This window comes from Anabrus simplex, chromosome 9 (assembly GCF_040414725.1).
Source record: "Anabrus simplex isolate iqAnaSimp1 chromosome 9, ASM4041472v1, whole genome shotgun sequence".
NCBI classification, from domain to species: domain Eukaryota; kingdom Metazoa; phylum Arthropoda; class Insecta; order Orthoptera; family Tettigoniidae; genus Anabrus; species Anabrus simplex.
The window spans coordinates 114,556,718-114,571,111 of NC_090273.1; the positions used below are offsets into that span (position 1 = coordinate 114,556,718).

At 37.7% G+C, this 14,394-nt stretch overlaps 1 protein-coding gene across 5 annotated transcripts in view; it reads right to left on the reverse strand.

The window, feature by feature from the left end:
• emb (exportin-1 emb) overlaps nucleotides 1-14,394 on the reverse strand; it is a 376,112-nt gene that overhangs the window by 44,056 nt on the left and 317,662 nt on the right. For all 5 annotated transcript variants that reach the window (XM_067153967.2, XM_067153969.2, XM_067153968.2 and 2 more), the window contains one exon: nucleotides 681-866. In XM_067153967.2, the coding sequence (XP_067010068.2) occupies nucleotides 681-866 (186 nt within the window). The remainder of the gene's footprint in view (nucleotides 1-680; nucleotides 867-14,394) is intronic.

Below are 14,394 nucleotides of genomic sequence, written 5' to 3' on the forward strand. Positions count from 1 at the left end.
CAGAATGATTAAGGATAATTCTGACTGTGAGGGCCACCAGAACATGAAAGGCACAAACTTGTGTTTCACAGGATTAGACCTCAGTTTGATTTGCATTATAATAGTTGGGTAATTTACTGAGAGCAGTAGTGAAGATTTATTTCCACAGTTTCAGAATTGGAACTAAGTGTGGCCAGGACAAGATCATCAGCATAAGGAAGTTCTGATATTTGGACCTACTGGCTGGTCATTTGTAAGTATGCTGATAAGTATTAGAGCCAATATGCTCCCTTGGGGCAGAACATTTTTCTGCTGATGGAAGTAAACGAAAAACTTGCAATTCTGCAGAAGAGTGGTGATGACTCTCGTTAAACTCTCTGCCCTTTGTCAGACTGAAGACCTGGACCAGAAGTTGCTGATGTATCATACGCATTACAAACCATCACTAAACTAAGTGAGGTACCATATGCAGCCAATAAATCCACGAAGGCCACACACAAATGGCCCCTCCCCCAAAGACAGGGACATGACAGCAAACTCATGAGCAACTGGGCGATCCCAGTTATTAGCACATTTTACACTTCCAGCATAAAAACACAATTACAACAAACTACAATGTCCCATCTCAACTTACAACATCCTTAGCATATTATCACTAATAATGCAGTAAATGAAATTCTGAAATTAGTTAACTGTCTTACCATAGTGTAATCATTTGATCGGCTGACCCAGTCTGAGATGAGTTTCAGCGTTTCCTTCTTCACAACCCTCATACTTTTAATCAGAGGTTGTTTCGTTACTCCTTCACCATTCACCGCAATGGCTGCAGTAATGTTTTCACTCATTACTTTATACACATTCAGCATATCCAAGTAGATACGGCCAAGCTGAGGGGGGAAAAAAGATAAAATAAAGTAACATGTTAACAAGGTAAACAAAGTTATTCTTTAACAGGGGGTTGGAAAATTCCCCTCCTGGAAGCCAACAACACACAGCTGTTGCATTCAAACCAACTGAAATGCAACCATCCTCAGCCAGGATCAAACATACTATCACGCAAACAGAAGGTGAATGAACAACTGTATACCACAAAGGTTGGTGCCAAGCAAAAGACAATAAAGAAAATATAAAACTCTTGATATCTAAGTAGAAATATGAGGGAAAATATACAGAAATAAAAACATCCTAATGCAACGACATATGGTGAAACCCATGATTTGAAGTTTCCTGCAGAACAGATTATAACAATATATATCATAGTGGAGGTCAAACCTTCCGATATCTTAAGTGCATCCACCTATACGGCACTGGCCAGTAGCAACATTTGGCAGTATTGCTGCATTGCCTCATGCAGACAAACTGTCTCGCCGCTTGCAAAAACCAATACCAAAAAAGCCAAGGAAGTGATTTTGAAGTATTTTCCAATGGTTTTCCATATCAATTCCAGATAAATGATGTTGCAAAACTTTTCACAACTCCACGGCTACTTCTTTTAAACAGTAGCACTAATTAACTGACAACACCCACACAGCATAAATTCCCCAACACGCACAGACTACTGATGACTACAACATTCTTATTCCCTAGATCAAGTAACAAGTACTACTACTGAGGATCTCCGATAATCAGACTCTGCAATGAATACAGGAGGAACGACAGAGCTATGTATTTACTTGCGTATTTACCTCATCGCATATTTTCCACACTTTGCTTATACGGGACTGAAAACCAAATTTAATTTTTCCCCCGCAGAATTTCCCCACCTTCTGTTTACCTCAACTAAGCCGATCAGCTGACCTGCCGTCTCGAGTTGCTGCCGGACTTGCGGGGTGAATATTGAACCATGCTTATCGCATGTTCCACAATTTGTCATTTAATTATGCAAATGGCTTCCTTCAGTTTTGTCTTTCAATGTTTAATATATAAGTAATAATAATAACAATGTTTACATGTGTCGATCTAATGACGTCCAGTAGGGAGCAGCACACGCTATGTTTTTATCTGTGAGGTCGTTCGTTTTGCTGGAGTGATAATTTTTACTCTGTGAAGTTCTTCTTCTGTTCTATGTGTGGCGGATACTAACTATGGCTGCCGCTATGTTTGGTGTGGCATTTTTATGCTTTAAATATTCATTCAATGTGTTCAAGCCTGGACCTTTCACGCTAAATGCTATTCAATTTTACCATTGATAATCACAGGTATGTGATAGTTTGGTTTATATTTAAATTTGGTGACGAGTTATTCCCATATGTTACGGTTGATGGCATACATCTTTCCGCTCCGTCGTACGATGTGCTTTGAATGAATGTATTTGTGGTCTTGTTGTGATAATTGAAAAAGGGTCTCTCTGGTTATGATTTGGTGCACTGCGTGCTTTAATACTGCGTGATCCTCATGATGTGCCCCTTGTCTCGACCGCAGGAGATACCAATCCAGGTTGTACAAGGCGCAACATGCCAGTGATGTGAATAAAGTAATGTTCAATTCTGACCTTATGTGTAATTGCACGCCGCACGCAAACATTTGAGTATGTGAGACCCGCTGATAATGACCGTGGAGTCATAATTTATGGTTTGTATTTGACTACGAAATCTGAACGGCTGTTCGTGTTTTATTTTCCCGATACCCTCATTGTGTGTGCGTGAATGTGGTATGCATGTGAGTTTGGATGTGTGGGGGAGAAAAGGATGATATGTCGATCGACCTGTTGTATTTGTCTTTCTAATTCTGCGCCTTGTTTGGTTTTCAGCGCAGAGCTATATATTTATTTATTATTCATGGCCGATGCTCAGCTTGAGTACCCGCCATGTTGGTTTCATATTTGCGCATGGGCGTACCTATTGTATTCTTTGGATCTGTCTTGGCTTTGATTGGTCCATGGAGGCTGTGCTCAGTCTCATCTGTCGTTATTCTTATCTGCCTTTTGTTCTCCGGTACGGCTTATTATTGTGCTAACGTTTCACATTGTTAGTTGCCTGATGTAATATGTGGTGCAGTGCCTTGGATAGGTGAATCCTGGTAAAACGGGCGACCTGGTTGTATAGTTTATGATGAAAGGAAGCTGCTGGTAATGTAATAGCGATGTGTCGAGGGGCAGTGAGCATTTTAAATTACGTATCAATTTTTTTTTTTTTTTTTTTTTTTGAAGAGTATTAGCTTGAGTTCACGCCATGTTTCAACTATGTGAAAAAGAACAAGGTATGTCCATGAGTATTACGATTAATTTCCTTATTTATTTTGTGTGATTTTCTTCTCTTGGTTTAAATTTTTTTCTCTCATATTTATTTAATAAATCCCCTGGTTTAAACCATTCCTTTTATTTCAAATAGATGTAGTCTTGCCCTTGTTACCTGATTACAAGGGGGGTTTTCAGCTCAGGGCTATGTCTGTGCCTTGCCCAGTCGACACGATCCGGGCCTCAAATATTGTTTCCCATGAATATTTCACTAAGGTATTGCTTGGATCACTGATTTATGTAGTGATAGATGGGATGGGTGTGGCTCAATATTGTCCCCAGTTCCCAGCTGTAGAGCCGAGTGCCAAGTGAGAAATGACACCAAAAATTACACTTGTGACATAAAGCAAGAAGTTTAACTTAAACTAGAAACTAAAGTTGCAGAAATCACCAAAGTATTTACGATATTTTCCTAGAGAATGGAAATTATTCGCAGTGCTTTCTTTTTAACAAAGAAATCACTGGAGTTGAAATTGGTTTGTCGTGTCGCTGACATGGCGCCGCCCGCAGTCGGTACGTGATTGATCAAACGGTCCGATCTAGAATCGGATCGTGACCTGCCAGTACAAAGACTAATGTAAAATAAGGGTCAAAAGTCAAAGAAAAAGAGAAAACTAAATTCAAGTGTATCTCACAACTCAGTAGTGAAAATGCCATCCCAAGAGTTGAAAATGTCAGAGTAATATAATTATATTAGGGAAATAATTTTAAAACATATATTGAAAATCTGGAGACAATGCAGCTCTGAGAAGTTGAAACCAGCTAGGCATGGTGAAACATCAAAGTACACAACAGGATGTTTGCAACTTCATCATCACGATATGTACACGGTTAAAGGGCAACAGAATGAAACTTAGAGGACACACGTAGACAAGAAAATTTCAGCTCTTCAAGCTTCTAGAACAATTGGGAGATTATAACTTTATTAGGGAAGGGATGCTACTGACCAAGAGGAAAACGACAAATCAGAATCACGAGGAGATCGAAGTCGAGAGTGCGCGGTAGTTTCGAGAACACCAAAGGTGACTTAAGGGGGTACCAAAGGTTTGGGAAGTTAATCGGGAGCGGAAGTTGGGGCTGAAAGAGAGTCGGTATCAGAGTTGGGAACAGGGCTGGAACAGGGAAGTCCAGCAGGACTATAAGCTGGTCAGGCTGCGAGAGGGTAATCAAGTAAGAGCTCGAAGTCAGAACCTACAGTCAGGGAATCGGTGATCACTAAGTCACTGTTGAAAATTATTCAAGGCAGTTTGCCGGGAAATCATCTAAACTTGGATGTCAGAGTAGAGGGTCGGAATAACACTTGAGCGGGTTAGTCAAGACCGTGAGTATGAAAGGCCTTTCAGGTAGCAATAGGCGACCAAGGAACAGCACAAGTATTTGTGCAAGGATCCTATCCCCACAATCACATAGCTGCAGTATAAAGACACTTATGAGGGGAAGTAACTATAAAGGAACATTGGTTGTTCTTAATGAGGAAGAGTTGAAGGTCTCTGGAGGAGCCCAATGAGTAGTTCGCTAATTGCTAAAGAAGCCACCTAAGGGGAAGCTCACGTAAAGGGCGTGGAGCAATCCGGTCATAGACTCGAGCGGGGATAAAGAACTTTACTGACGGCAGAGCAGACAGTTGGGAAGAGGCAACCACACACGGAGTGGATCCAGTAAAGCTACAACACCCGGGAACTCATACAAACATTAACGCTGGAAAGACAACAGAGCTGCATTCTCTTGGGTGGAGGTGTGTGAAATGAGTGAATGTAAAAAGTGCAAGTAATAACGTAACATGAAAAAAGAAGACATCGTGGAAGCCATCTTTCATCTTGGAAGATAAGTATTCACTAGTAATAATTGAAGTGAAGATAGGGAACCAAAAACTACTTAGCTAACTTAAATGTGCGTAGAGTAGGAAGTTCCCTAGCAGCAAGAAGAATCTTTACCACTTGTATATAATTGTATATATGTATTATTTTGTACAGTGAAATTCAGAAATATTTCAATATAGTCTATTTGGCAGTAAGCCACTTTAATTGGTGTTATCATTGTTATCATTAATTCATAGGATATGACAGGTTAACATTCTGAAAAAATAATAGTAATTAAGAAGATCGGAAGAAGAAGTGAAAATTTGGAAAATTTCCTCAAATTGGAAGAGTTGACAGATATGCCCTAACCTGTAACACCCCCTTTCCAGACAGTCACGGGTGCACCCCTTCCCATGCGTTCCTTTTAAAAATAACTCGCAGGAGGTACAGAGGTGTAGGAACTTCCGCATTCAGCCAGCTTCCAGGTAGTACAATGGTTACCTCGGTCGTGAGCAGATTGTGAAAACGTTTAGTGCAATAAAACAGTTCAAAACTGGAACTGTGTGTGGCCAGGACAAGATCATCAGCATATTAAAAAGTTCCGATATATTCAGACTTACTGGCTGGTCCTTTGTAAGTATGCTGGTAAGTATTGGAGCCAATACGTTCCCTTGGGGCAGAACATTTTTCTGCTATTGGAAGTTATACGGCAGTTTATGTTGTGTTAAATTTCTTCTGCGGAAATGGAGTAAGAGCTGCAGGCCGAGAATTTTCAGCTGATCCAAGGTTAATACAATACTGGCGAAACCAGAGGGAAAAATTAACCCTTAACCCTCCTTTTTTTTCTATTAACACTCCTGCCTCTCCAGCTCCATTTAAGAATCTGCTTGCAGAAGGATAAGAGACAGCACAAACATATTGTACCAGGAACCATGTATGGCCTGGAACATAATTTTATTAATGAAAGTCAGCACAATGGGACAACCCTAGCATGCGAAGTAGTGCAACAGAACAGCTCGAGCATGCATACAACAAGCAAGCTATGTCACACAGGGGGGTGATGCAACTATCACGTGAACACCACCTGATATTGTTGAACATACTAAAAGAAATTTTACTAACTTTGGAACCCACTGAGATATCAATGATATACGCCATCGTATAGCCCATTATTTAAAGGCAAATATACTGCAATTTCATTAATACAGGCGTACAGACTTAAAAGAGTACTTCAGGTGTAAAGAAACTTAATTTTTCCACGAGGAGAGGAAGCTGACCTCGACAGATTGGTATAAAAGAACGGAGTTCTGCTAGGTTAAGTCAGTCCGATTCTTAACTCGCTGCCGTCGTGTAGTCATGCTGTCTCACGTGAAGAGTCTGTGAGGTTCAAACTTGAAGATATCACATCGTACGAACTCTATGGTACGGTTTTCGACAAGACTTATGAAACAGTAACTCATGTTGGAACTTAGAAACTTTTCGAGTGATATGATACTAACTTACTAATTTTAAAGTGATGTCAAAGAATTATGATGTTTAATCACTTTACAGATGTAGTATTTTCAACTGTAAATCGAACAAATTTAATTGATTTAAACTTGTATTCATATTCGATTGAAAATGACTTTAAACATTCATGAGAAATAAGCATGTGATTATTAAGACTATTTTCAAGTGAAATAATTGAACATTTAATATGTCAAACTAATCTATTTCATAATATTACCTTAAATACATGTGTAATAACTATTGGCTGAAGATTTAATAAGGCTAAACCTTCATCACAAGTGAACAGTATTTGGCATTGTATGACACTGCCGTCATTGGAATTTGTAAATACCCGCCAATTAAGTACTTTGTTATGCCGAACAAGACTTTGATTTTTGTATGAAAATATGTTATAACTGTGATTCAACATGAACAAATTTACAGGAAACCATCTGCCGCTCCTTTAACAATAAAAAAATGAATCATTGCACCCCCAATTCCACAAGCAGGGAACATTTTACAGCTTGGTTTACAGGGCTTTGAACATTCCTCTTTCTTACGCTAATCGAAATAAAGAACTACGTTTCATCAAAGAATTAGCCATGCTGAACGGATATAAACCTGATATGATCACCAAAATCATAGGTAAAATTAAGTCAAAGAATAAAACTACATTAATCCTTGGGGAAAAAAAAAAAATTGCCACTTTTACGTTCACTAATCCAACCATTTACAATATCACCAAATCATTAAGAAAGCACAATATTAACTGTACCGAGGGGTTCACCTCTACGCCGCACATTCGAATTTTCCGCCTTAAGTACTCAACTACAGGAGAAACTGTGAACTCAAAACTGGATCTACTTCAACCTTTCCTCTGAAGATGTCACTGTGAATTTCGACTTGTTTTTGTTTACTATTTATCAAGAAGCGTGGACATTCTCTCATAGATGTCTCCACTAAAACACTATGATCATGCACCCTGGTGCGAAGTGAAGGGACTTTATTTGAAGAAATTTTGTACTCATACGTTTTTGTCCTTACTAAATTCCGGGGTTTTTTTTTTTTTTTTTTTTTTTTTTTTTTTTTTTTTTTTTTTTTTTTTTTTTTTTTTTTTTTTTGCTAGGGGCTTTACGTCGCACCGACACAGATAGCTCTTATGGCGACGATGGGATAGGAAAGGCCTAGGAGTTGGAAGGAAGCGGCCGTGGCCTTAATTAAGGTACAGCCCCAGCATTTGCCTGGTGTGAAAATGGGAAACCACGGAAAACCATTTTCAGGGCTGCCGATAGTGGGATTCGAACCTACTATCTCCCGGATGCAAACTCACAGCCGCGCGCCTCTACACGCACGGCCAACTCGCCCGGTAAATTCCGTTCTTTCATTTGTGGGTTGGCAATATTAATCTTTCCTTCCACCAGTTTTGAACTTAGCCAATCCTGAATTTCTGTAATTAATTTTTGACCAATTGTGTCTTTCTTCTTCTTCTTCGATTTTGATGTGTAACTGTAAGCTACCCAATAAACGCCTGTGGGTGTGTCTTAATTATTCATGAAAGGTCTTGAACCTTCCCCGAGGATATAAAAACTGCTGATTTTCTTGTCTCTCGGCCACTTCATCAACATCTAATCTAGTGTATGGACGTGTAGCAGGAGGCGGGAAGCGCCTCTTTCATCAGGCAGCAGTTCTTCAGTAAGGTAATGGCCACTTAACATCTTTATTTCCTGCTAGCTCAACAATTTAAGGTCCGAAACTTTTACAATGTAACCAACCTCTCTAAAAATGTAAATTTGTGCCGGCTTATGTAAAAACTTCATATATCTTTAACTGTAAATCGGGGATAGAGAGTGCTTTACGCTCTCAAGTTTCCCTTCATTTTGATTTGAGGTGACTACGTTTTGGTAACCGATTTTCTCCTCTTCCTTAATGTGTTAAATTTATTCATTATACGAGTCACCTCCATAGACTGGGAATAGCCCCTGTTTCATCGGCCTAGTGCCTTTTAGGTTTTCAAATGTGTATTCAGGAGTGCAAGTACACGCCTCCATTCTTTTTGGTATCCCGGGCCATTTACTTAACTTGTTCTTTTCCTGCTAAGGCCCAGTAGATTGGGTACAAGATACCCCCGTGTCAGTGTTTTAAGTCGTGCCTTGATGGCAATCTATGGTAAAGTCTGATATTGCTTTGAAGAGGCGTGAAAAACTGAGAGCGTGTTAGCTCTTTTCCACTGTGTAATACTGCCTCTGGGAGGCTTGAGGTTCAAAGTTAGGAGCAAGTGCTCCAGGTATTAGGGGTTTTCTGCCCTTTGGTAAATATGTGTTTGTGAGCTGAGAGCTCAGAAGATGTAAAGGGAGGGCTTGAAGCCCAAGTTCTGCTTATACCACCAATCTTATCTTTCCTAGAGTTAATTTTTGCTACTTGTACCTATTGCATTGTTACTTGTTTCTTTTAAAAGAAGAGAAAAAAAAAAACCTTGTTACAGTTTTTTGGTAGTTAGACCCATTCATCCCGGCACCTTCTTTCACCTCTGCCGATCCACTAAACCACGGTAACATTAACATTGCATACTGGACCTGTAACACCAACCGTAACATTTTCCTCAGTTCCAACTCCATTAATACAATTAATGACAAATTTTCACACTCTGGAATATATAGACTCAGATGCACACATTGCAATTTTTCTTATGTCGGACAGACCGGCCGCAGCTCCAGAATAAGGTATTTAGAACATTATAACGCCATAAAACACAGAAAACATTCCGCCATGAGTATCCATATGAGGGAAATGGGGCATACGTTCACTACATGATCAGGATATGTAAATACTAAAATACACAAACAAAAGTAGTCTAATGATCGGATTTGAAAACGCTTACATTTCCTTGGACCATCATTTTAATAAAAATAGAAATTTAAATGATATCTCGGACATTAATAGCCCCATAATTGAGCAAATCCCCAATCTAATCACTCATTTCGGTACCAATGCCAACAACTTCATGAAAATCTTCCACTATAAACGTGCTTTTAATCCACCGGTAGCAACAGGAGCTACTCCTACTTTGCCTCCTCGCACTGCATCCCCTCTCCCAGCTCACAACTCGCGCAGCGCCCCACCCTCCTTTCTCCTTCCTCCATCTTCCCCACCTCTACAAACAAATTCGTACAACACACGGAGCAAAAAGTCAGTGACCATCAGACCTCCGTAAACAACTAAGGGGGCATTCACTCCTCAATCAACACAAGGATAAGCGCCTTCTTTTCAGTATTTCCCACAGCAGGACATATTTTAAATCCCAGCATTTGACGCTTACATATTCTCTTTTCTTTTTCAGGGCTCACCTGTTTCATGTTTTTCACCTATGAGATCTTTTAGTCGCCTTTTCTAAGATCATTGACAGTATATAATGAATAAGACTACGATGAAATATAACACGAGGGAAGCTCTCAAAACCATTTCACGCTAACCTGGCGACGTTTTATCCATCCATACAATTCGTTTTTCAACCAATACATGTTGATCTTAGACATTTATAACAAGATAGCAGTTTATTTTATTGTGCAAAAAGTGTTCCAACTATAAACAGTTTAATGCCATCGTATGAGGATTATGCTCATCGTTCCATACGAATAATCATTCATAGCAACGTATCAACAATTCAGATCATTCACCTACACTTCAAGCTATTTTAATGTCACCAAATGTTTTAATAGACATATTATATTCTTACTGATCATTTTTATATTGTTGTAATTAGTTTTATCATCGTATTAATAGAAGTTTTTCATTATATGTACTGGGATCAGGGCCCTGACCTACCTTGAATTAGGTTATTTTGGCTGATGATGCTCACAAAACATGAGCGGAACATGTCCTATTTTTAATATATTATGTTAATGGTTTTATCCTAAATATAAAGGATCAGTAAGTATTGGAAAGGTAGTTTTTATTATTGTAACAATTTCTTATCCCCTAATTGTGTTGTAAATTTAGTGTGATATTCTACCTTGGTTGATTTGTTGTAATGTAATCATTTTCTTGTCGGTGTCTTCGCATTTAAGTCTTATCTCATATGCCCACTGTCGTGGTTCCAAGGCCGCCTCGCATTTAATTTAATAACGACCATCTTAGTCTTCTGTAAAATTATTTCTTATATGAAATGCCAAATTCTATGAATTTAAATCTTATAATTGAATGGATGAAAACCGTAACGGTATAAGTGACATTAAAAAAAAAAAAAAAAAAAGAGTTAAGTGCAGGATGTAACTCAGGGAGGATGTATCTTTTCACCAACAAAGAGATACAAGTGATAGCGGTAAAATTTTGCGCTCTAGTGATGGGTGGTATAACTACAAACAGCACGCTTTATACGAGTGTTAAGATGTTTAAATGCCCTTTTCTCTGAATGACCAAAATGCTACTTATACCGTTATGGTTTTCATCCATTCAATTTATGTAATATTATTATTATTATTATTATTATTATTATTATTATTATTATTATTATTCATGTTCGGTAACTCCTCGGCTGTAGAAAATTGAAATTTGTTTGCCCGGTTCTTAAATTTAGAGTGATTAACGCTTACATATCTTATTCTCACCAGTATTTGTTTCTTTTCTTAACTTTTGTTGCATCACTAGTCCACTTATCTCTTATCTTGTGGACGCTAAAATTTGGAAGGCTTTGCCTGTGATTAGAAGGAAAGATACCTTGGCTTGTGTAGCTGCAAGCTCAGTTTGTGTGTGTCGTTCTGTTTTCATTGTGGAACATTTTTCTTTCCTGTTTGTAAATTTATAATTGGTTTGGGGAATATTTTCTACTAATTGCTAAATATCATTTAATTTAATTATTTATTGAGTAAATTTAACTACTGATCCTGACATTTTGTGTTTGTGTGTGTGTGTCAGTTTTTGTAACTACTTAAAGATTCACATAAGAACTGAAGCAAACAAATTCCAGTTTAACCCGGTTGATTTTTACCGGTCAGTATTAAAATTTAATTTAAAAAATAAGGGTATTGGTTCATAATCATCATCATCTACATGTGTGTCAACCTTTTCTGTATAATTAGTTGTTAAGCAAATGATTTAACTTAATTTTGTATAGTAAATTAATAACATCTGTTTCTCAAATTTTATTTGGTTCCTTGATTTTATTAATTTTTAAAGGTGGGAACTTTCAAATGTAAATATTTATGAACTCTAATTTTATTTATTCATTTATTTATTTACTGAGTAAATATTTCTAAGCAATTTTAATTTCTTCTTGAATTATTATTTTGAAAGATAATTCAATTGTACATACTAATGAAGTTTTCATTCCTTAAGTAAATATTTTAATTTAACTTTTAAATTCGACTCTTATTTGGTAGTTTTAGTTGCTTTGACCTGGCAACCCCTCAAGTATTAATTTAAGATCCTGTCCTCTTTATTCCTTAATTTTCTAGACCCTCATGCCTAATATTTAATGCTACTGCCCCAAGCTAAGTAATTTTGTGCCTTATGTTGATACTGCCATTTCTGTGTATTCATTGTTGTAAGTGTCCTTGAGAGTTGCAGTAGTGTGTGGCAGCAGAGCGTGGTTTTTCATGAGAAATTACTTTGTGTGCACCATTTTAAACATTGAAACAATTTGCTTTAAGCTGAAGCACGGATAAAACTTTCCCCATTTATTTGCGATATACAGACAGCTAGTTGAAAATAGTTATTGTGCTTAGTTTATTACAGGCTATTGCAAATAATTCATTCTAACCATGTGGGACTTTGCACTGCAGATGTGCTCAAGGAGCATGTATGAGATGATGTTTACTAAGAGCATCGACAAACGATATAAACAAAGGGGATAGAATAGATATAACAGAGAGAGGCGTCTACTCTCGATATTAGTATATTGAATTTTTGGAACATTTCAGTTATTTTCACCTTTCTTAATATGTAATTATTACTCAAAAAAACGTTGGATTATCAATGCTATGGCACATAAACTGGTACTTCAAGTAAGTGTATATTGGCTTACATTATTTTGGTGATCCTTCAAATGCCAATACCAACAACGTGGTCTGACTTAGTTACATTAACGATGTTACTTGTGTATTTAACTTAAGCTTAAAATTGAAGCAGTTTTCTCAGGTCATTTTAGGCATGTGGAACTTATTATTACCCCTCAAAATTTACTAAAACATTACAAAAAGTATCTTGGAAACCTGGTTGGAAAAAATATGTGGTCCCTAACATGTGTGGTTGAGCCATTTTGGTTCATTGCGGTCTGTAAAGTTGCACTTGGTCCCTCGCTTTCTGGTCATGTGTGTGGTGTTCCAGTTTATTCGCGCGACGTTACACCCATGCATTTGCTGATCGGACATTTAGTGTGTGAGATACCTACGATTGGTTACTACGCTCTGTGCTGGTATGATTGCGTTGCGTACTGTCAACTTGTGTGGTGTATGATGTGACGCTGGCCCCGTTGTATCTCTTCTCGTCACGCTTAACGTGTTCATCAGCTGGTATTGCACCCGTCCACCTCCCGAGTCCCAGACTAGCATTTATCTCAGGGGTGTCGGTTCATTATTTTAAGTCCACGAATATATAAATATATAGACATAATAGAACACGGGAATGAACGGAGCAATTAAAATTAACATGGGGAAAGCTCGATTGTAAACTTGAATTTAAGGACTCCATGATAGGACTAGGAAGATGCAGTTAACTTAAAAAAGGGTATCGTCTAACTACAATAAAAAGATTATGAGAATGGTTTCCTTTGAAATAATTGCCAGAAGGAGCAGTTTATTACGCCATCCGACGTACGAAACTTTGATACATTTGGCAATGATATTTAAATTTCCACACATGTTACATAAATAAATCACTTGCTATACTGCAAGTGGTATCAATATATTGCTGGGTTGCTTCTGAAAGAAATTACAAGTGGAGTATAACTTACGGATCGATTCCATTTGAATCGAACCGTTGTTCAAGGATATAACTTCCTTCCATCGGGAGCCCGAGCATAACCCATGTTACGGTCGGCTTCTCGATTTAACTAAGATGATGTACCCCGGCTATATACATTTTTCCGAGACCGGTACTCGGACTGGGTAATGTTTCTCGTGAATTACGAAAAATGGATTACACGGACAGTTCCTAACTTACGATGTCCAGCTGATGCCATACCACTGAATTAGCATTTATATTTTATTTACACATGATTTGAATGTTACAAAGTAGCCTCAGTAGACTACTGCCACAAATGAGATAACGAGAAGCGGTGGGAAATACCGTGCCGATGACCTCCCCTCGCATCGCCAGCGAAGTAAACAAACCCACCAAATATTACTGTAACTCGTCCCGTGCGGAATAACGAGGTAACAAATGACTATAATATTTATTATTCATATTATTCAAACATACGAGTAGAGGGATGTGGTCACCAATTAATTAATTCACTATCGTCAGAATTATTATTATTATTATTATTATTATTATTATTAGTCTCAACGGTTCCTGGCACTGCCACGTTTGATTAATATCGTCATTATTATGCGGGACGCAAACACAAATGGTTATTACTGTTATTATTATTATTATATCCCTCTTGTGGTTATTATTATTATTAATGAATAGGTGACTCCAGATTTTATTATTATTATTATTAATGAACCGGTCACTTCCGCCAAAATATATTAAGATATCGGTCGCAATTACAATTATTTCGCTGATCAACCAACGACATCATTACTGTTATTATTATGACAATTATTATTAATCTGACCGCGATGATTTAACATCATCCTAACATGGTTATTATTATTATTATTATTATTATTATTATTATCGGTTGCATATTATCATTTAGATTCCCGTTTAACATCTTTATCAACGCTCATTTAA